Below are 23804 nucleotides of genomic sequence, written 5' to 3'. Positions count from 1 at the left end.
AGGCTTCTACCCCATAATTTTTGGTTGGTGAATTTAAATGCCTCAATTAGATGGTTTTATTTTTGGCTAATTGAAGTTTAAGTGGTTCTGCTAATTACTGAAAACCGTGAAATAACTAAATATTAATTTCATAGTTTTTATGAACTTGTGCAGCACTTGACTGCTAAATTAATCAAAACCATGAATTGCTTCAAGTGGAGATTTGAAAGCCTCCAATGTTTGAGAGATCCCAAGGATAGCTGGAAACTCAGAAAAAATAAAGTTGACAGCAAGCTCTAGTTCTGTATATAATCCTTGTTAAGTAATCTTATTTTTGTTAGTGCTTAAAATCTGGCAGTGAACAATGTATTTTTTAACAGAAGTAACAGTACATTCCAGAAACTGTTTAAACTATTTGGTGCTTGGCATGTCGTCATAACATTTTTGTATAGCATGAGGTTACTCATGCAGAAGCAATTGGATTGAATTTGATTTAATGTCCAAAGCTCATGCCTTGCAAGGCATTAGATTAGAGGTGCCAAGCCATTTTCCATTGAGGTGGCTGTGTTTCACTGCCACAAAAATTAGCATTAATGGCGGAATAGAAAGAACACTTGGATTTATATAGCGCCTTTCGCGACCACTGGATGTCTCAAAGTGCTTTACACCCAATGAAGTACACTTGGTGTGTAGTCACTGTTGTAATGGAGAAACTCAAACAAAACTTGGTATACTGTACATTGGGTTACAAATGAGTTTATCGTGTGACTGCATAGGCAGCAGTGAAGGGCGCAACTAGCTTTGAATTGGCTCTTGTTTCAGCCTGATCTAAATCTTGCATTACAGAGTGACGCCTATTTAAATCTTTGTTTGGGTTAAGCCTCCTTATCGTTCCTTAAACCATCGTTGGCCCTCATGACCCAAGTTCTGTGGATGATAACCTCCTTTAGATAAAATGTGATGGGTAGATGTGCGTTTTTGGCTCGAGTTGCTCCTATTTATTTTGGAGCAACGTTTAGTATGGAGTATCTTAGAAATTGCAATTCTCGGCATTTAGTTTGCTCCAATTCTAGTTAATGAGAATAGTTTCGTTTTAAAACAGTTTTTTCAAAAGGGGGCGTTACCAGCCACTTACACCTGTTTTGCAAGTTTAGGCAGCGAAAACTTGCTCCGAACTAACTTAGAATGGAGTAAGTGTAGATTTTTGTACGCTCAGCAAAAACCTTGCCAACATTTTAGGAATTGGGCGTAGGGAGCGAGAGATTGGGGGATTTTGCAAGCATTAAACACTTCACTTTTACCAATAAAGAGCCATCATCAATAATAAATAAATCAACCAATAAATCAATCAAAAAAAATTATATAAATAAATCAATAGATAAAAAAATTAAGTTTCTACTCGCCTGCTGCAGCACCGGGAGCCCTCCAACAGCCTGCTGAAGAGCTGCTCGGGTGGGGCCCGCCGCCGAGGAGATGCCAATCAGGCGGGCCCCTCCGCCGCCGAGGACTTTGGGCGGTCAGGCCACTCGGTCCAGGATAGGGGCGGCGTCCCTTCGGCCAGGGATAGGGGCGGTGCCCGGAGACGGGACGCGCTGGGAGGGCCCGGCGCTGCTGCACACTCGCACGCGCACAGCCTCCACTCTTTTTGGTGCAGGGCTGTAGCTCTGCCCCCAGCAGCTCCTGCTGAGCAGCGCCGAGCTGGAAATGGGCCGACAGATTTCGGAGAATCGTGAGGTAAGTATTCGGCACAATTTCTGTTCCACAAATTAGGCGGGCCTCCGGTGTGTGCCGTTCTAGCGGGGGTCCGAAGCTTGAGCCCAAGGTAACTGTTACAATTTGATTTTGCGGTGAATTGCACTTTTGCCCCTTTGCTTCTGTCTTCTTTCTTCACCCCCCCCCCCCCCGCCAAAAAAATATCTGGTGCCATAGTTTAAATTCGGTTGATGGTCCAAATCTACATTGGCAACCTACTTGTATTAATGCATTCATGCTTCAGTATGGTGTCCTACATATTTGTATAATTTGCACTTTTTTGGGTCATGACCTTTTAAGCTGACCAAGAACGGATAATTTTGTGCATGTATGTCTTCTTACAGTGCACCGAGCATGCATTCTGTGACAAAAGTAGTGTGATGCTGAGGGTATAAATAAACCCAGGAAAACTCTGAACACAATACTGGAGCCAAAATGTCTGCAGCTTCTTAATTAACCTCTATGAACTTGCACCTACCTACCATTGCTATATATTGAACAGTAATTAATTTTGTGCCCTTAAAGCTTTGCCTTGCCAGCAGAATAATACTGCATCAGGTGGCATAACATTGCTACCTTTGGGGGAAAAAAGATGATCAAATTGTTGTGAGCAACACCATAGAAGATCTGCTAAAATGTGTATTTTGTCTTTTTTTTAAAATTACTGTCATAGTTTTATTTTTTGAAAAAAAGCAGTACATTAGGATTATAGGGGCTCGGAACCCTGAAAACTGGACGCACATTTTTATTTTCTTCTCTGCCATAAACTGAGCTAGAAGGTCAAATTGTTACCTGTCCCCAGGGCAATGCTACTTTTTCGTTTGGGAGTTGCAGCCATGGAGTGTTCTACCACTTTGGCCAGCATCTTGACCAGGCAAAGGGGAATGGAAATGGCCCAGGGTTGCCTTCCCTGCCCATTTACTCCAGCTTTTCCCTCCATACATTGTTGTAATTGGCACAGGATAGTATAAACTCTGGACTTTTCTCTCATCTAAAATATAGAATCGATTGAATACTGAGCTACTATTGTTGAGCTACTGAGCTAAGTTTACTTTTCAGACTTAACAGATCTTTAGTAGTGTCTGGAGCTGTTTGCTTGGATTATGAGCAGTAACCAAAACAGCATTGGATAAATTTAATTTTTTTTTTAAAGAAATTGCAAAAGTAAACTTGCTCCATATTGAAACAGTAAGCAGAATATTTATTTAATGGTGTTTAGCTTTGAATTCAAACTTGACCTGATTCAAACTGTTGAATAGTCTGAATTTACCTAGTTCCTCATGTACTCTCCGTAATAGTTGAAACCAATGAAATTCATCTTGTTGAAATGTTAACAGCACAGATTTAAAAGGGAAGATGAAATCCTGAGATAATTAGAATTGGAAGAATGTCATTTCCTATTCCATAGTGTTATTACAGGTGGATAGTGGCTATAATTGTGCAAAATGTTCGGTATCTCCACTTTGCAATTTTACCTATGCATGCCTATTGGAAATATTATACCGTACTTCTGTGTAGTATATTTGAGCATACGGGTTCTGTACAAAGCTTAAATTCTGTAGTGGGTATTTTTGAGCCTCAAATTGAAGAAGCCATAACATTTGGACTGTACTGACCTTTCACCACTTGGCAATAAATCTTCCACTTGTTTTTCATGCACTGAAAACTAATGCTTTCAGAAAAGTTTCTGCTATGTCGTGGAATACAGTGTCTTGCTTTCCTGTACTTTGGTAACAGATTGATAAAGCTACAGTGCTTTCACCCACACTTAATCTAGGTAATGAACTTGCACTTGCATAGTGCCTTTTAATGTAGAAAAGCATCCCAAGGTGCTTCATCAAGGCGTAATCAGAAAAGATAAGTAAAAGCTAATCTAAGCCTGATGGAACGTTTGAACTCTTGAACATCATTATTCACCATTCCTCCTTTTCCATATTTAGATTTACATCATTTGTGCTCTTTCTCTATCTCCCCCCTCCTTTTTTTCCTCCCCCCCCCCCCCCCCATATCCACAAATTGTGCACTACTACACTGGCAAGAGAGCAGACTGATCCCTGGTCTTCACTAATGTCACTGTCATTACTAGATAGTGCTCATGTTGTCTTGGGTCTCTGGCTCTGTCTCTTGCTCTCTGTCGCTTACTCACGCTCTCCATCTGTCTTGAGTGTGCGAGCTATCTCTGTCTCTCACGTGCAAATATATATTCATTAGTCAAGGATCAGTATTAAAGTGCACAATTGGACAGGAGTGAATTGTATGTAAATTGTTCTATTCAGATTTATTTTCATCTGAAATTACTGTAAAATCTAGTGTATAAATTGAACATCTAAATTTAAATGAGCGGCTTGTGCATTGATCCCTTTGCAGTTCTGCCATTGAGTGCTGATAGGTAAATAAGATAGCACTACACCATAGGAAAATACCAAGTCCCACCTATAAAGATGTGTTTTTTTTTAGTTAGCAACCCCATCAAGATAAATCTAGTGGACTTTTTTTGTTGACAGGAAAAAACTCATTTTTCATTCTGTATTCCTGGCTGCTGCTGATCTCAAATGGGGCAAGTACACATTGCAATATGATGTAGTCATCACATGCATTTTTATTACCTTTGCATTATACAGCCCAGATGCACAGGCCAGATGTCATGACCAGCTTGCACATATGCTCGGCCTTTGCCTGGCTTTCATGGGAGTGGGGGGGGGGGCAGGCGGGGGGGTTTGAAGAAAGAGCGAGGAAGATCACTTTCCAAGACCTGTCCGATTTTAAATAAATGTAATGGGCCTTTCAGCGGTGTCTCGAGGCGACAATCATCTCTCAGCAAATACAAGGCGAGTGATTTAGCCTGTTTACAAACTAGCGGTGCAATCTTTCCCCTTCATCAGAGGTCCTGGTGGTCTTTAACATAACCCACTGTAAATTACAGGGACCCCGGGGATTGAGGTGCCTGACATCAGCTGTTTTTGTTTTCTTTGCAGGTGTCCTTATTTTCCAAATGGTCATTGTATGTACTTTACAAATGTTCCCAAGGACCAGCACCTAATCAGTTCCAACAATGCTAAGAATTTGAGTTTAGAAGCAGGTATAATGCAACTATGCACCCAGACAGTAGAACCTGTTCCTAATGACACTCGGACGACAGGCACCAGTACTTCGTGGGTGGGGTGCATGCGTATCCTCTAGCGTGCATTGTCAACAAGGGTGCTTTTGGAAGCTGGGACAGCAGCTGCAGGGTTGATCAAACCCTGATACCAGCAAGAACAAAAAGGAATCCAGTAATGATCCATCGGTCATCTTGATCTTCAGACTTTGTAGTACATACTTTGAATATAGTGTAACACCAGGCTGTGACCTGTGTTTTAAGGTGTAAAAGGGCTTGGTGCATTGAAAGCTGTCCGTAGTGTGTAATTTTTGAGTGTTTGTGGTTTCTAAATGCCTCTTTCCTATTTTACAGTCTTAAAATGCAAGTTATTTGGGTCTCTCACTACATGCCTTTTGGGAGTGTCTGTTTACAAGTTTCACTGTGCAATTTTGCTCTGCAGTATGTAAAAATAGCAGTTCACAGCGCCAGCAGCCTCTGGTCATATTATAAAACTACTGCTTCGTGTAAACATGACAGTGCATTTATGCACTGAAATTTGTCTGTCTGGCTGATGGGCTGCCTCATTTGATTTGCTGGGCAATTCCATACGTATTAGTTTTGTTCTATACTGCTAGGTGTCCATATTGACTACTAATTCAAAACTGATGTATCTGGCCTCCTTTTCCACACCTATTTGGACTTCATGTATATGTGACTGTTTTGAAAGCTGTACATTACATAAGAACATAGGAAATGGGAGCAGGAGTAGGCCATACGGCCCCCTCGAGCCTGCTCCGCCATTCAATAAGATCATGGCTGATCTGATCATGGCCTCTGCTCCACTTTCCTGCCCGATCCCCATAACCCCTTATCGTTTAAGAAACTGTCTATTTCTGTCTTAAATTTATTCATTGTCCCTGCTTCCACAGCTCTCTGCATCTTTCACTTTCTGAAACTTGTCACATAGCTTTCATGTGCATCATTCATAAAGCAATTATGTACCAAATTAGAACTCTTTTTGCAAAATTAAATGAACAAGACAATTTTTACTGTTGCATTCAACAATAAAGCCTTTGTAAATGTTGGCATCAAATTTTAATAGACATTTCAAGCACTTGCATCAACAGATCATTGTATGCATCCTATATAGAGGTGACTGTCCATGAATGTTCACAGGGCTGGCACTCAATTTATTATCTTTCCTTTTTATTAACTTGATACTTTTTTCAAAAAAAAATCTCCCCTTTTCCTCTTCCTCTTCTAAGATGGTGATTCTTTGTTGGGTCCATTGCCATTTACCCTCCAGTACCTTTTCCAAATGGTCATTCTTTCATGTTTGAACCTGGATGACTTTGAAACGTTATTCATTCATTGTAACTGACCTATTCTCATCCTAAACTGATTTGTGCTCCTGTACATTTCCTGTAGCAGCTATTTGATGGTGCTGAGGATTAGGAACACTGGCTGGCTGTATCCATGCCCCCCGAATACTAGGGCACGGAAGTCACTTGTAGTGCTCCTACTGATGCACAGATCACGATTGAACATGGGGTCATTTTGATCTCTGTGGGTCTGCTACATTCCGGCTTAACCAGCTGAATCATATAGATTGATAGATGAGGAAGAGTCTGCAGTTTATTCTTACTAGTAAGTACAATAGATTCATCTGGTAACTTCAAAGAGTTGATTGTTTGCTTATATTTTTAGTAAGAGCAGAAAATAAAACGTGCCAAAATTCCAGTTACAGAATCCACTTGTGAGGTGGATGAGGTGATTTTTTTTTAAAAAAAGTTAGAGATAGAGAACCTTCTTGTTCTTTGCATTTATTAGAGTTCATGTTTCCACTGCTTGGTAAGTATTTAGCATCTAAGATATTCAGGAGAGATGAGGGATTCCCTCCAGTTCTTGGAATGTTGCGCTCCTATGGGATCTCTGGGCATTATATTTCTCTAGGAAAGTTCATCGAGTAAACTGAGCTCAGTTGGTTTCTAGATGAGTTATTTATTCAGTATGCCATGTCACTGAAATTTGACCCATGTTTTAAATGGGTGCCTAGATTAAAATGCTGCTTAACAAGATGAGGGATATCTTTGCCGAAGAGTGCAAAATTTTCTTGCTTTCAGTGCTTTTTATATGAAGCAGTAGTTTGATGGGTATAAATACAAGTTGTGCTGTTACACTAATACAGAAGCAGTGCTGTTGCACTGATTGGTTTTAAAAACATTTAAGCAGTTATTTAAAGAATGTGTTGGATGTAGCCCAACACTTGGGGAGGAGATGATAACACTCTACATGTAGAGGTCTATTGACTGGCCACAGCTCCCCAATTAGTAGAGATGTGGTACAGGGTGTTTCCACAATTTCAACATTTTTACAGATGATAAAGGCAACTTTATGACTTGCTTATACTGTAAGCACAAAGTTAAAATTATTGAAAACCATTGTTGTGGTGATCTACACGAGTTCAGTGCCGATGACCACTCCCGTAAGCATTGTCTTCTCCAAACCAGCTTTATCTTTCTTCAAATATCTTGATAAATATAAGACCCCAGGATCAAACCCAGAACCCTTGCCACTATTCCAGCTTGCAGGGGTATGAGGTGCCCCCCACGATTGCCCTCCTTGTAGTATATTAGATATACACTTTTCAGAACAAGGCCCTGGATATAAACGCAATTAAATTATCTAACTTTGAATAGGTAAACAGCCCAAAGTATATTTAGTAATTCACGAACTTTACTATGCTCAGTGTCGGAATAACCGATGTTTCTCCTGCTCTACCTCAACAGAAGATTGACCCTTGAAATACAGTTACTCACCTTGCAGGTCAAAATACTATCGACACTGGTCTAGTTTTTGTGTCTCTTTTGGCTTCATGCTCACTGTTGTCCAGAGCAAAATGTAGCTAGGTACAAGTCAATAATTGAGTGCTCCTAGCCACAAGGCTGTCTTTCATCGTGACTACAAACAATCATTAGCCTTGTCGCCCTCACTGACCTGTCACTTGATGACTAATCCACATTTATATAGTACAATTTTTAATATGGTAAAACATTTAATGTTGTAAAATGACCCAAAGAGCAGTGTTATCAACAAAATTTGACCGCCACATAGGGGAGATATTGGGACATGTGACCAAAAGGTTGGTCAGTGTTGGGCTTTAAGGAGGTAGTATGGTGGATAGGTTTAGGGAGGGAATTCCAGAGCTTGGTGCCCAGGCAGCTAATGGCACAGCCACCAATGGTGGAGCGATTTTAAAATCGGGAATGGGTGCACAGGAGGACAGAATCAGAGGAACACAAAGATCTCGTAGGGCTGGAGGAGGTTAGAGAGATTTGAAAACCAGGATGAGAATTTATAAATTGAGACATTGTCAGACCGGGAACCAATGTAGGTCAGTGAGCACAGGGTGATGGGTGAACAAGACTTGGTGCGATTTAGGATATGGGTAACAGAGTTTTGGATGTGTTCTACTTTATGTAGGGTGGAAGCTGGGAGGTCGGCTAGGAGATCATTGGAATGGTCCATTCTAGAGGTAATAAAAGCATGGGTGAGGGTTTTAGCAGCAGATGAGCTGAGGCATGGTTGGAGTCAGCCGATGTTATGGAGGTGGAAGGTAGGCGATCTTGATGGAGCAGTATGTGCTCTCTCTGGGACAAATACGCCACCAAGATTATGAATGGTCTGATTTCAGCTTCACAGTTGCCAGGGAGAGGGATGGAGTCGGTGGCAAGGGGACCGAAGACCATGACTTTGGTCTTCCCGATATTGGTTGTAGAAAAGTTCTGCTCTCCTCTGCTACTAGATGTCTGGCGAGCAGTGTGACAAATTGGAGACAGTGGATAGGCCAAGGAAGTGGTGACGTGGAGCTGGGTGTCGTCCGTGTACATGCAGAACCTGGTGTGTTTGTACTTAAATGGCTAAACTGCTTGTCCCCATAAACGTTCAAGTCTGCATCCCTTGCACTTGTGGGAGCGGAGATTAGGATCTTACCAAGGGAAACGATCTGAGTGAGAGTAATGGGTTTAATGGAAACCAGGGCATCACAAATGGAGGCGAGGGTGCGGGTCGGTAGCTGCAGAAAGTTACGGTGATTGGAAGGCCAAAGGCTGGACAGTTGGGAATTTGAAAGTGCAGATGTAAGTGAGTTGGAGAGTTTTTTCCAGGGGGCAATCGCAGAATCGCGTGTGGTTGGGAGGGGGAAGAGGAACGTGGGTGGCCAACGATGCGAGGAAGTGATCATAGGGAGTCGTATGTGTGATTGACACGATGGGAGTATAGAGGCCATGACGCAGCCATCACTAGAATGCATGGCATTAAATGAGATGGCTTAATTGTTTGTTGCCAAATAACTTTGCCAGACAAAGCCCCATCCAGCTATAATAGAAATAATTAAACTGTATATACCAAGAACTTCCAGACTAATTAATGTCTTGTGTTAATAGATTCTCGGCTGAGTTCGCAAACCATTCTATGGGGAAAACCCAGAGGCTTCCTTAATAAAGGGAAATAGGAGAGATAACCCAGACTGCTCTGCAACTTATTAACTGTTACTCCCAGGTCTCTGATCTGAAACTATGTTGTGGCACAGGGAAACCAATAAAAGCAGAGGAGAAAGATGAGAGTTTCCTGCTCCAGCTCTTGAAATTCTTGTACTAAAATTCTTGTGCTAAAAGTTGAGCATGCTTCTGCAGATGATTCTCAAATACAGCAAGGAACATCTTGCTTTTCCTGGTGCAACATCCAATTTTTTTTAGAATTGTCATTGTAGCAGAATATAGCTTCCATCAAAAGTCTGTTACTGTATCTATAAGAGCTGACTTGTGTGCACATGTACAAAAGATTATATTTTATTCCTAGTAAACAGCAAATTGTAATAGCTTTTTTTGAGCTGAATATTCTGCTTTAAGCATGCCCATTTTAAAACATAATTACAAGTTGTTGAGCCACTTTTATATTGAAACAGTTTTAATTTGGTTTTTGGGACATCCGTGAGCATGAGCTGGCTTCTGACGTTATCCTGGCAGGAGACTAGCATCCATGAGCAGGCTCCATTATCCCAGTAGTAGACTCCTAAAACCGATGCATCCAAGTCTGCTGTTGGTAATCCTGGCTCACTCATACCAGGGGTTGGCTCAGATCCTAGTTTCCTGGAATCTGCAATAAATCTGCTCCAATTTAAAAGCAACTATGAAGCAGCAAGTTATGATGGGAAATGCAGATGTGATTCAACATCTACAAGTCTTTTGGATCAATTTTCAGTACATATCCTGTTGGATTTACTATTTGTACAATCTCTCCTTGCTGTCTTTGAGCGACTGCAGTGGGAAATAGGATATGTTTGGTCTCGACTTTATACTGTAAAATGGTTGTATGATACTGTTCACATTGGGTCACAAAATGAAGGATTGATCAACATTACCACAAGTTTCAAAGTCCATAGTTCAGCTGTTGCGCTTTGCGGGGCTGTTGCACTCCAGTTCCATTGAGAAACAAAAATGCCATCTGTGGCTAACTAAAGAAGTTAAGAATAGCATTAGATTGAAAGAAGCTCATAATGTTGCGAAGAATAGTAATAAGCCTGAGGATTGGGAGAGTTTCAGAAACCAGCAAAGGTTGACTAAAAAATTGATAAAGGGGGAGAAAATAGATTGAGAAAAATAACAAGAAATATAATAGATTGTAAGAGCTTCTACAAGTATGTAAAAAGGAAGAGAATAGCAAAAGTATACATTGGACCCTTTTAGACAGGCAGGAGAAATTATTATGGGGAATAAGGAAATGGCAGAAATGTTCCAACAAATATATTGTATCTGTCTTCTCAGTAGAAGACTCAAAACGCATACCTAAAATGGTGGGGAACTAAGAGTCTAATGAGGGTGAGGAACTTAATGTAATTAGTATAAGTAGAGAAAGTATTAGACTAAAAGCCGACAAATCCCTTGGACCCGACGGCCTACATCCTAGGGTCCTAAAAGAGTTGGCTACAGAGATAGTGGATGCATTAGTTTTGATCTTTCAAAATTCCCTAGATTCTAGAACTGTCCCAGTGGATTGGAAGATAGCAAATGTAACACCGCTATTCAAGAAAGGAGGGAGAGAAACCGGGGAACTTACAGGCCAGTTAGCCTGACATCAGTTGTCGGGAAAATGCTGGAATCCATTGTTAAGGAAGTGGTATCAATCAGGGCACTTAGATAATCATTGCATGATTAGGCAGAGTCAACGTGGTTTTATGAAAGGGAAATCGTGTTTGACAAATTTATTAGGGATTATTTTTTGAGGATGTAACGAGCAGGGTAAATAAAGGGGAACCAGTGGATGTAGTATGTTTGGATTTCCAAATTTTGATAGTTATTATACAAGATAAGGATTCATGGGATTGAAGGTAATGTATTAGCATGGATACAGGATTGGTTAATGGACAGAAAACAGGAGGGATAAATGGGTCTTTAACTAGTGGGGTGCAACGATCTGTGCTGGGGTCTGTTATTTACAATCTATATTAATGACCTAGATGAAGAGACCAAGTGTAATGTATCTAAGTTTGCTGATGATACAAAGCTAGGTGAGACAGTAAGCTGGGAGGAGAACACAGTCTGCAAAGGGATATAGATAGGCTCAGTGAGGTGGCAGATGGAGGATAATGTGGGGAAATGTGAGGTTATTCACTTTGGTTGGAAGAATAGAAAAACAGGATATTTAAGTGGTGAGAAACTTTTAACTGTTGGTGCTCGGAGATTTGGATGTCCTTGTGCATGAAACACAAAGCTAGCATGCAGGTACAGCAAGCAATAAGGAAGGCAAATGGCATGTTGCCCTTTATTGCAAGGGGGTTGGAGTATAAGAGTAAGGAAGTCTTTCTACAATTGTGCAGGGCCTTGGTGAGACCACACCTGAAGTACTGTGCACAGTTTTGGTCTCCTTATTTAAAGAAGGAATACTTGCCTTGTAGGTGGTGCAAGTAGGTTCACTAGATTCAATCCTGGGATGAGAGGTAACTGTCTTGTGATGAGCGATTGAGTAGAGTGGGCCTATAATCTCAAGTTTAGGAGAATGAGAGGTAGTCTCATTGAAACATACAACATTCTGAAGGGGATTGACCAGGTAAATGCTGAGAGGTGGTTTCCCCTGCCTGGAGTGTCTAGAACCAGGGGGCACAGTCTTGGGATAAGGGGTTGGCCATTTAAGACACATGAGGAATTTCTTCTCTCGGTTGTGAATCTTTGGAATTCTCTGCCCTAGAGGGCTGAATCACTGAATATATTCAAGACTCATAGATTTTTGGAAACTAGGGACAGATCAGGTGGGAAAGTGGAGTTGAGGTCTAAGATCAGCCATGATATTGAATAGTGGAGCAGGCTCAAGGGGCTGTCAGGCCTACTCCTCCTATTATGTTATGTTATAATTGACTATTAACCTGATTTTATAAACCATGGTAAAATTAACCTGAGAAATAGGTGTGAACAATGGCACTCATGCTAATTTTTTAATTATGCCAAAAGATAGTATTAATGTGCAGTTTAGTGCATCATTGCATGGTTTGTCTTTTCCTCACTGTGCCAGTTTCACTAGTAGTGTTTTCATTCTTTTAAGAGGACCAAAGCTTAAAGTGTTAATTCTAGGCCTTATTAATACTGCACATAGTTAGGATAACTGCCTGTTTTCTGCTCCTTTTCACTTTGCTTTCTGCTTTCCTTCAAATTTTGCTTAATATATTGACCGTTTCATAATTGTACTGCTATACCTCAATTCTGATACCTGGAAAACTCAACAAAGTTGATGAATGATTGAAGACTGTTTTTAATTTTCTGTGCTTATTTGGAATTTTAGCTCAATATTATGGGGTGGAATAACTTACTTTTTCAAATTGTTAACAATAATTTTTTTTTTTAAAAAGGGCTCTTTTTGTTCCTGAAATGAGCTTTCGACCACATATCCGCAGCATAATGAAGTCCACCTATTTCCACCTCCGTAACATCACCGTCTCTGCCCTTGCTCATGTGCTGCTGAAGCCCTCATCTATGCCTTTGTTACCTCCTAGACTTGACTATTCCAACACACTCCTGGCTGGTCTCCAACATTCTAGCCTGCATAAACTAGAGATGATCCAAAACTCAGCTGCCCGTGTCCTAACTTGCACCAAGTCCCACTCGCCCATCACCTCTGTGCTTGCTGACTATTCCGGTTAAGCAACGCCACAATTTCAGAATACTTAACCTTATTTTCAAATCACTCCATGACCTCTCCTCTCCCTATCTCTCTCTCATCTCCTCCAGCCCCACAATCCCCCGTGATGTCTGCGCTCCTTTAATTCTGCCCTTTTGAGCATCCCTGATTATAATCGCTCAACCATTGGTGGCCATACCTTCTGTTGCCAAAGCCCAGGCTCTGGAACTCCCTGCCTAAACCTCTCTGCCTCGCTATCTCTCTCTTTCCTCCTTCAAGACACTCCTTTTAAAGCATACCTCTTTGACCAAACTTTTGGTCACCTCCACTAATTTCTAATTGTGTGGCTCGGTGTCAAATTCTTATAGCACAATACTCCTGTGAAGCGCCTTGGGACATTTCACTACGTTGCTGTTTGCAAAACTATGGCTGTGGATATTTAGAAATGGTTATTGAAGAATCAACCCAAGAATATTGAGTCATTGGTCAGAGATCCTGTTAAATTTCATTAGTAGTTTTCCTTGCTTGACTTATGAGTTTATATGCAAGAATTTTGTGCTTAATATAAATCTCCATTAGTAATAAATTTCATAGGTCATTAATATCTAGTAAAATATTATTACAAGAATTGAGCAAGTTTGAATCCTGTCGAGTAACTTCCCTTGGGTACTGTAGCTGGTCATGGTTCACTTTTCATCTTTATGTAGAATTTTGCACTTGGATGCTTTGGTTTAATGTTTAATGGAATGTTCACAGATCTTATCAATTGGTAGCATTTTAATGCCAACTGTTATTGGTGTTTTTAAATAGGTATAATGAATCTTTGTCATGCTTTATGTAGTGATGCTGGAGATGTAATTTATTGTAGCTGTATACTATAATTAATTATAGCTGCTATTGTGTATATATCAAGTTACAAGCATAGAACAGTCACTGATTGAATTGGAAATGTAAAGATGAGGACGCAGTATAAAAATGGTGAGTGAATTGACTATAATTACTACTTCAATCTCAGTTGAAGCCTGGACCAGCTATTAAAACATAAGGTGCAGGAATAGGCCATATGGCTCCTCGAGCCTGCTCCGCCATTTAATACGATCTTGGCTGATTCGATCATGGACTCTGGTCCACTTTCCTGCCTGCTCCCCATAACCCCTTATTCCCTTATTGGTTAAGTAACTGTCTATTTCTGTCTTAAATTTATTCAATGTCCCAGCAGTGAATTCCACAGATCCACAGCCCTCTCAGAAAAGAAATGTCACCTCATCTCAGTTTTAAATGGGTGGCCCCTTATTCTAAGATTATGCCCCCTAGTTCTAGTCTTCCCCCATCAGTGGAAGCATTCTCTCTGCATCCACCTTGTCAAGCCCCCAGATAATATACATTTAGATAAGATCACCCCTCAATCTTCTGAATTCCAATGAGTAGAGGCCCAACCTACTCAACCTTTCCTCATAGGTCAACCCCCTCATCTCCAGCATCAACCTAGTGAACCTTCTCTGAACTGCCTCCAAAGCAAGTATATCCTTTTGTAAATATGGAAACCAAAACTGCACGCAGTATTCCAGGTGTGGCCTCACCAATGCCCTATATAACTGTAGCAAGACTTCCCTGCTTTTATACTCCATCTGCTTTGCAATAAAGGCCAAGATTTCATTGGCCTTCCTGATTACTTACTGTACCTGCATACTAACCTTTTTGTGTTTCATGCGCAAGTACCCCCAGGTCCTGCTGTACTGCAGCACTTTGCAATCTTTCTCCATTTAAATAATAACTTGCTCTTTGATTTTTTTTTCTGCCAAAGTGCATAACCTCACACTTTGCAACATTATACTCCATCTACCAAATTTTTGCCCACTCACTTAGCTTGTCTGTCCTTTTGCAGATTTTGTGTTTCCTCCCATCTTTGTATCGTCAACAAACCTGGCTACGTTACACTCGGCCCCTTCTTCCAAGTTGTTGACATAGATTGTAAATAGTTGGGGTCCCAGCACTGATCCCTGCGGCACCCCACTAGTTACTGATTGCCAACCCGAGAATGAACCATTTATCCCGACATTGTTTTCTGTTCGTTAGCCAATCTTCTATCCATGCTAATATTTTGCCCCCAACCTAGTGAACTTTTTATCTTGTGCAATAACCTTTTATGTGGCAGCGTGTCAAATGCCTTCTGGAAGTCCAAATACACCACATCCACTGGTTCCCCTTTATCCACCCTCTTTGTTACATCCTCAAAGAATTCCAGCAAATTTGTCAAACATGACTTCCCCTTCATAGATCCATGCTGACTCTGCCTGACCAAATTTTGCTTTTCCAAATGCCCTGCTACTGCTTCTTTAATAATGGACTCCAACATCTTCCCAACCACAGATGTTAGGCTAACTGGTCTATAGTTTCCTGCTTTTTGTCTGCCTCCTATTCTCACTGTTCCCATATTAATTTCAGATGATTATCCTGACTCTGTTGTGCCTCTTGTATTAAAGATTTTAATTGGGGGATATTTGCTAATCAGTGCAATCATTGTTCTATCACATTGTCAAAATTCTAGATGAACATATACTAATTCTTAATGCCAGACATTACATGCAGACTCAAATACCAGAGTCCATTAATGGTTGCTGGGTCAGTTGGTGTCGACTCCATCCACAATTGTACATTTGCAGCTTTAACACTGTTGATCATTGAGCAAACGATCAAATCAAAATACAATTGTATTGATTGAACCACTGCTGTTGCTTGTGAAAAATGATGTTTCCTTGGCAGCCTCACTCGCTCTGATATAAATGAGCCATGGTGCCGAGCGGCATGTTGCATTTTTCAATTAGTGAAGTGAGTATTGGTGTGTTGTGGAATTGCACATCTGTGTAGTTCTGCTTTTGACAAAAAGCTAGTAGACTGTAGTGGCGATCCTGAATTGTGTATTGGAACTTAACCATGAAATGAAAACAAAACTCTTCCCACATTAATTTCAAGTTGGGCAAAGACAAAATCAATCCATCAACTCTTGTTGGAAATGCTGGCATTAATTATGACAATTGTTTTTTTTTGATTTTGTATACATGGTTTTGATCTTCTATGGATCAATAGATATCCAGTACATTTCATTGTAATCAAGAAATATCGTGTCTGACTTTTAGCTCTTCCAAAATATACTCTGATCCTACTTTTTAAAAACAAAATGAATTTAAAATATTTTGCCATTTTGGGAGTGACAAACCTAGACCCAAGCAGGATCTGATTGATGCATTTTCCCTCCTGCCTGGCACTATTCCAAGGACATTGTACGAGATGATCTTGGCATGCATAGTCCACAAAAATAGCAATTGTTGCGATATCAGGCATAGAAACCCCGGTGATTTTTGTATATATGTTCTCTCCCCAAGGCTTAGCCCATCAGTGTGTGTACTTAACTCTTTGCTTCTTAGTCTGTTTTAATGTTCTCTTCTTTGGAAAGGGACATGTCTGCAAATGTTCCCTCTTGTTTCCATACTTTTCACAATGGTTTTTGAATGTTGAGAGATCATGGTCAAGGTCACTTCTGGTTCTGTCTTAATTCATTCTTCTACTTGCCAGCTGCCTCATCCCTTCCCTGAAATCAGCTGTACCATCACTATTTTAGAGCTGCTGCATAACCTTCACTAAGATGATGCTCAGCCTATTGCTCAGAAGTTGTGTAAGGGAAGAGAAAAGTTTGTTCTAGTCCAGGGTTTGGATTTCTGTTTAATGAGGTTACATAGAAAAACAGGCATATACAACACACGTAAGGTAGTTCTAATCCATTGTGCCTGCCCTGTTCCCATATTCTGTCTGTCTGTCTGTCTGTGTGTGTGGTTATATCAGATAGATATGGATGGGTAGCTTGAACTGGTTTGGGCAAAAAATTTTAAAAATAGCACATTGCTGCCAAATTCTTCTAACATATGAAATGTTTTTGAAACTGTTTCCACACTTTTTGATTTGTGTTTCCTCCCCTGCAGAATCCTGATACGTGGCTGGGTGGAGATGATGAACCATTGACCGGTTTTACTTGGCGAGGCGGATGTGAGCGAGAAACTACTGGTATACAAGTCTGGAGCGAAGTTTTTGTAATCAACAAGTCTGATGGAAACCAGGTGTGCTTAACAATTAACTTTTTTACAAAAACATTAAATACTACATGGTGTGTATGTTCAGGTGTTTTTTTTCTATATATGGGAACACTCTGGTAATTCTCTAAATTGCCCAAATGCGTGCCTTTTTGTTCTACACTGGCTAATCTCCGGTGAGGAATTTGAACAAGTGAGAAGTTTTAAGCAATTTTTGTCCCCATCACTGCTTTCTCTGGCCACCAGTAATCTCAGTTGTAAGAATGCTTTTACACTGCAAGTTAGAGAAGATTTTTGCACAATAACTTTAGCCCTTCTTGAAGCAATTGTAATTACGGTGTTAATTTCACATTGCCGTGGCTTTGAATAGTAATTTACTAATGCACAATTCAGGGGTCTACTTTAATTGCATTTTGAGTGCAATTTGTTTTTTTGACTTCAAATTACTCAATCATGTTGGCCAATGGTTTATGATGATCCTAGTAACCTTGGAATCCCATGTAATAAAGAAATGTTCAATCACCACACATCAGTGGCCATGCCTGTCAAAGTACAAAAATGACCTATAGTTTAGTGGTGCATAGAAACATAGAAAATAGGTGCAGGAGCAGGCCATTCCAGCCTGCACCACCATTCAATAAGATCATGGCTGATCATGCAACTTCACTAACCCACTCCAGCCTTCTCTCCATACCCCCCTGATCCCTTTAGCTGTAAGGGCCACATCTAACTCTCTTTTGAATATATCCAACGAACTGGACTCCACTTTCTGTGGTAGACAATTCCACAGGTTTGCAATTTTCTGGGTGAAAAAGTTTCTCCTCATCTCGGTCCTAAATGGCTTACCCCTTATCCTTAGACTGTGACCCCTGGTTCTGGACTTCCCCAACATCGGGAACATTCTTCCTGCATCTAATCTGTGCCATCCCATCAGAATTTTATATGCTATGAGATCCCCTCTCATTCATTCATCTAAATTTCAGTGAATATAAGCCTAGTCGATCCAGTCTTTCTTCATATGTCAGCTCTGCCATCCCGGGAATCAGTCTGGTGAGTCTTTGCTGCACTCCCTCAATAGCAAGAATGTCCTTTCTCAGATTAGGAGACCAAAACTACACACAATACTCAAGGGGTGTGGTCTCACCAAGGCCGTGTACAACTGCAGCAAGACCTCCCTGCTCTTGTACTCAGATCCTCTCGCTATGAAGGCCAACATGCCATTTGCTTTCTTTACTGCCAGCTGTACCTGCATGCCAACTTTCAATGACTGATGTACCATGACAGCCAGGTCTCATTGCTCCTCCCCTTTTCCTAATCTGTCACCATTCAGATAATATTCTGTCTTCCTGCTTTTGCTACCAAAGTGGATAACTTCACATTTTCTACATTATACTGCATCTGCCATGCATTTGCCCACTCACCTAACCTGTCAGTCACTCTGCAGCCTTTTAGCATCCTCCTCACAGCGCTCACCGCCACCCAGCTTAGTGTCATCTGCAAACTTGGAGATATTCCGTTCAATTCCTTCATCTAAATCATTAATGTATATTGTAAATAGCTGGGGTCCCAGCACTGAACTTTGCGGTACCCCACTAGTCACTGTCTGCCATTCTGAAAAGGACCTGTTTATTCCCACTCTTTGCTTCCTGTCTGCCAACCAGTTCTCTATCTATGTCAATACATTACCCGCAATCCCATGTGCCTTAATTTTGCACACTAATCTCTTGTGTGGGACCTTGTCAAAAGCCTTCTGAAAGTCCAAATACAATACATCCACTGGTTCTCCCTTATCCACTCATGAGGGAGATGTGCTCACCATGCCTAATTTAGAACACCGTGCATTTTTTCCTTAATCAAAATACAAGAGGAAATTTAAATGTCTGCATGTGCTTGAAACACTTACTCGCTTAAACATCCTTTGGAAGAGCTTTGAGAAATTTTATATCTCGCAGTATATGATTAGTAAATGCAGGTTATCCAAAATGAGTTGCTGTAGAAATGTGTTTGCCTAGCTCCACTGATGGTTCAGTTGCTAGTGCCATGTGTGGCACTGAGCTGTACAAGTAGGGATCCTAATCACTACCAAATCCACAGAAGGTTGCTACCACAGGCTTCCGTAACTCAGACTGGTTTTCAACTCCCACTCATTAAATAGTGACCCTACTGGGTAAGAATCTGGTGTGAATATGGCTAAACTTGGTTGTGATGGTCTCTATGGCAGCTGATGCTCACTGGCTTCAGATATGAAGAATGGTCACCGCATCCAAGTGCGACTGGCCTACATTCAAGCACAAGTTATGTCTTCAGGAGAAACTGGGGGTGGGGGGGTTAAATGTAATACAGTATTTCACTTTTTTGTTGCTTTGCTACAGTATATGCTGCTTATAAATTGTAGATGTAATTTCAAATCAGTCAATTTTCTTTTGATGAAAGAACATGCACTTGTATGGTGCTTTTTATCCTTTTGCAGTGTAGTCATTATTATTTGGTAAACACACACAGCATCTAATTTGCACATAGGACAGTGTCTCAAACAGCTGTTAGTGGCACAGGTTGAGGGATTAATGTTATCGGAGACAACTTGCTTTCCTTTCAGTAGTGCCATGAAATCTTTTTACAGACACGGGGCTTTGGCTTAACATCTCACTTGAAATATTAAAATCATGAATTGTCTTGCAGAATTATGGAATGATACAGCACTTGGCCCATTGTGCCCTGCTGGCTTTTTGAACGAACTATCCAATTAGTCCGACTCTCCTGCACTTTCCCCATAGCCCAGCAAACTTTCTCCCAAGTATTTATCCCATCATCATAGGCAGTCCCTCGAGTGAGGATCACTTGCTTCCACGTGCGTTCAGATGTCTTAAAGAAGGACCTGATATTGCAGTCCTGAACTCCAATTGAGAGGGTGGAAGATGCCTGTGCATGGATTTTTTTAACGTGGTGACAGTTGCCCATCAGCCACCACACGGGCTCGACAGAGCTTGGCCTTTATCCAATGGCAAGGGTTAACCAAGGCGACTGGAGACCTGCTCTGCTGTACGGACCCAGTGCGCGCACATGTTGCAGTGTGGGCTGGTCCGTGCTGCCCCTAGAGGCCCCCGGCTCTTCTGGGCCCCGTACCCTCATTTGCCGCAGCTGCGCCATACCTCCATGATCTCACTGCTCCTCCGCCACGATCTCTCGCTGCTCCTCCGCCACAAGCATTCGTCGCACCTCATTCCTTTATATATTGACCTATTGTCCCCTCGATGGCAAATAAATCAGCTTTATCCAAAGTATTTATCCAATTCCATTTTGAAAGTTATTGTTTAATTTGCTTCCATCATTCTTTCCGGCAGTGCATTCCAGATCATAACTCGAGTTAATTCCTTGTATCGCCTGTTGTATTTTTGCCATTTACCTTTTAAGTCTGTTTCCTTGGTTACCAACCCTTCCATTCAAAACAACAGAATAAATAAGGAGAAACTTGTCACCCATCAAGATTTTGAATACCTCTAACCTTCTCTGATCTAAAGAGAACAATTTCAGTTTCTAGTCTCCATATAATTGGAAGTATTTCATCCCTGGTACCATTCTAATGAATCTTCTCCAAGGTTTTGTCATCCTTCCTAAAGTGTGTGCCCAGAATTGGTCACAATACTCCAGCTGGGGCCTTACTGGTGCTTTATAAAGGTTTAGTATAACAACATAAGAATTAGGAGCAGGAGCGAGCCATATGGGCCCTCTAGCCTGCTCCACCATTCAATAAGATCATGGCTGATCTTCGACCTCCAGTCCACTTTCTCACCCGGTCCCTATATCCCTTGATTCATCTAGAGTCCAGAAATCTATCTATCTCAGCCATGAGTATACTCAACGACTCAACATCCACATTCTTTTGGGATAGAGAATTCCAAAGATTCACAAACCTCCTGAGTGAAGAAATTCCTCCTCCAGCTCTGTCTTAAATGGCTGATTCCTTATCCTGAGACTATGTCTCCTAGTTCCAGACTGTCCAGCTAGGAGAAACAACCTCTCCGCATCTTGCTTGTCAATCCCCCTCAGAATCTTGTGTTTCAATGAGATCAACTCTTATTCTACTAAACTCGTATAGGCCCAATCTCTCATCATGGGACAATCCTCTCGTCTCGAGAATCAATCTAGTGAACCTTTGTTGCAAGTATATCCAGCTGTGGTCTCACCACAACCCTATACAATTGTAGTAAGACTTCCTTACTCTTGTACTCCAACCCCCTTGCAATAAAGGCCAACATGCCATTTGCCTTTCTAATTGCTTGCTGTACCTGTATGCTAATTTTGTTTCCTGTATGAGGACATCTAAATCACTCCGCACCAAATCTCTCTGAACACCAACATTTCCAGGGGGGGAAAAAATGCTGTTTTTCCATTCTTCCTACCAAAGTGAATAACTTGTATTTTCCCACATTATACTCCATCTGCCACCTTATTGCTCAATCACTTAACCTGTCTATATCCATTTGCAGGCTCTCTGTGTCCTCCTTGCTTATTTTCAGACCGAGCTTTATATCGTCAGCACAATTGGATACATCGCACTCTCTCTTCATCCAAGTCATTAATATAGCTTGTAAATAGCTGAGGCCCGAACACTGATCCTTGTGGCACCGCACTAGTTACTAGTTACAGCCTGCCAACCAGAACATTACCAGTTTATCCCTACTGTTTTCTGTGTATTAAGCAATTCTCTGTCCATGCTATTCTATCCCTCTAGAAATGAATCCCAATGTTTGTTTTGCTTTTATTTAAAAAAAAACGTGCACCTACTTTTAGTGATGTACTCTACTCCCAGATCCCTCTGCTCCTCTTCCCTATTTAGACATTTATTTTCCAAGGAGTATGTGGCAAAGTGGCTTCAAAGGGATATGGACAGGCTAAGTGAGTAGGCAAGAACATGACAAATGGAATATAATGTGGAGAAATGTGAAGTTATCCACTTTGGTAGGAAAAAGTGTTTTTTTAAATGGTGAGAGATTGGAAAATGTTAGTCGGTCAGAGGAACCTGGGTGTCCTTGTACACGAATCACTGAAAGTTAATGTGCAGCTGAAGCAAGCAATTAAGAAAGCAAATGGTATGTTGGCCTTTATCACAAGAGGATTTGAGTACAAGAGTAAAGATGTCTTACTGCAATTATTTAGGTGAGACCACTCCTGGAGTATTATGTGCAGTTTTAAGGAAAGATATACTTGCCATAGAGGGAGTGCTACAAAGGTTCACCAGACTGATTCCTGGGATGGGGATGCGGGCGGGGGGGGGAGGAGCGGTTTATCCTATGAGGAGCGATTGAGTAGACTTGGCCTATATTCTCGAGTATAGAAGAATGAGAGGTGATCTCATTGAAACATACAACATTTTTACAAGGCTTGACTGGTTAGGGAGGGATGCAGGGAGGATGTTCCCCTGGCTGGGGAGTCTAGAACCAGGGGTCACTGTCTCAGAATAATGGGTCTGCTATTTAGGACTGATGAGAAATTTCTTCACTGGAGGGTTGTGAATCTTTGGAATTCTCTACTCGAGGGCTGTGGAAGCTCAGTCGTTGAGTATATTTAAGATGAAGATCAATAGATCTTTGGATGTTCAGGGACTCGAGGGATAGTGCAGGCAAGCGGAGTTGAGCTAGAAGATTAGTCATGATCTCATTGAATGACGGAGCAGGCTCGAGGGGCCAAATGGCTGACTCCTGCTCCTATTTCTTATATTCTTATGTTCCTAATTGAAATGCTGAGTAGTTATGTTAAACTTGTATAAAACTGTGGTTATGTCATACTTGGAATGCTGTGAATAGTTCTGGTCTCCATATAAAACTCAGACCCTGGGTACGGTGCAGAAAACAGTCACTAGAATTGTGAGAACTAAGAAGTTATAACTATCAGGAAAAACTTAATGGGCTGGTGCTTGTTTCTCTAGAAAAGAGAATGCTGAGGGGTGACCTGTTTGAGGTCTTTAGGATTATGAAAGGATTTGATCAGGTAGATGTAGAGCAGATGTTTCCAGTTGCAGGGTGACCAGAACTAGGGGCCATAAATAGAAGGTAGTCACCAATAAATTCAATAGGGAATTCAGCAGAAACTTCTTTACCCCAGAGAGTGGTGATTAATGGGGAACTCACTACCACAAGCAGTAGTTGAGGTGAATAGCACAGATACCCCTAGGTGGGGGGGGGGGGGGTGCTAAGCAAGTACATTAGGGAGAAAGGAATACAACGATATATTATTGAGGTTGGGTGAAGAAGGTAGAAGGAGGCTCATATAAGAGCATAAATGCTGGTTGGGCCGAATGGTCTGTTTCTGTGCTGTAAATATTATACTGTCGTTTGTGTGTTTTTAGTTTAGTATCTCCTTACTCATAATTATTTGTGTATGCCATATTTGTTTTAATATAATTCTGAACTCCTTAATTTTGGTATGCTCTAAATGTTGTTGTCCCCATGGATGTAATTAATTACTTTGATTAGTTATATATTTATTGTTGCCCCTTGGGTTTTAATGACCATTATTAATCCAAACTACCAAATTTTCATGACTTTTTTTTTAGTCTCAAACTTTGGAATTCTTTTATTCTAGGTTGCAGTGCTTTTAATGGATACTCAGGGGGCCTTTGACAGTCAGTCAACCATAAGAGACTGTGCTACGGTGTTTGCTCTCAGCACCATGACCAGTTCTGTTCAGGTAAAGATCACATTTCCAACTGCATACCAGGGGGTGCAGCAGTTTTTGAACTG

The 23804-nt window shown here is 41.1% G+C and overlaps 1 protein-coding gene across 8 annotated transcripts in view; it reads left to right on the top strand.

The window, feature by feature from the left end:
- Positions 1-23804, top strand: part of atl2 (atlastin GTPase 2) — an 89841-nt gene that overhangs the window by 48234 nt on the left and 17803 nt on the right. For all 8 annotated transcript variants that reach the window (XM_070890069.1, XM_070890062.1, XM_070890066.1 and 5 more), the window contains 2 exons: positions 16957-17091; positions 23647-23751. In XM_070890069.1, coding sequence (XP_070746170.1) covers positions 16957-17091; positions 23647-23751 — 240 coding nt within the window. The remainder of the gene's footprint in view (positions 1-16956; positions 17092-23646; positions 23752-23804) is intronic.

Source organism: Pristiophorus japonicus, chromosome 9 (assembly GCF_044704955.1).
Source record: "Pristiophorus japonicus isolate sPriJap1 chromosome 9, sPriJap1.hap1, whole genome shotgun sequence".
Lineage (NCBI taxonomy): Eukaryota > Metazoa > Chordata > Chondrichthyes > Pristiophoridae > Pristiophorus > Pristiophorus japonicus.
The sequence above is the reverse complement of the archived record's forward strand: the minus strand, read 5'-3'. Positions and strand labels throughout refer to the sequence as shown.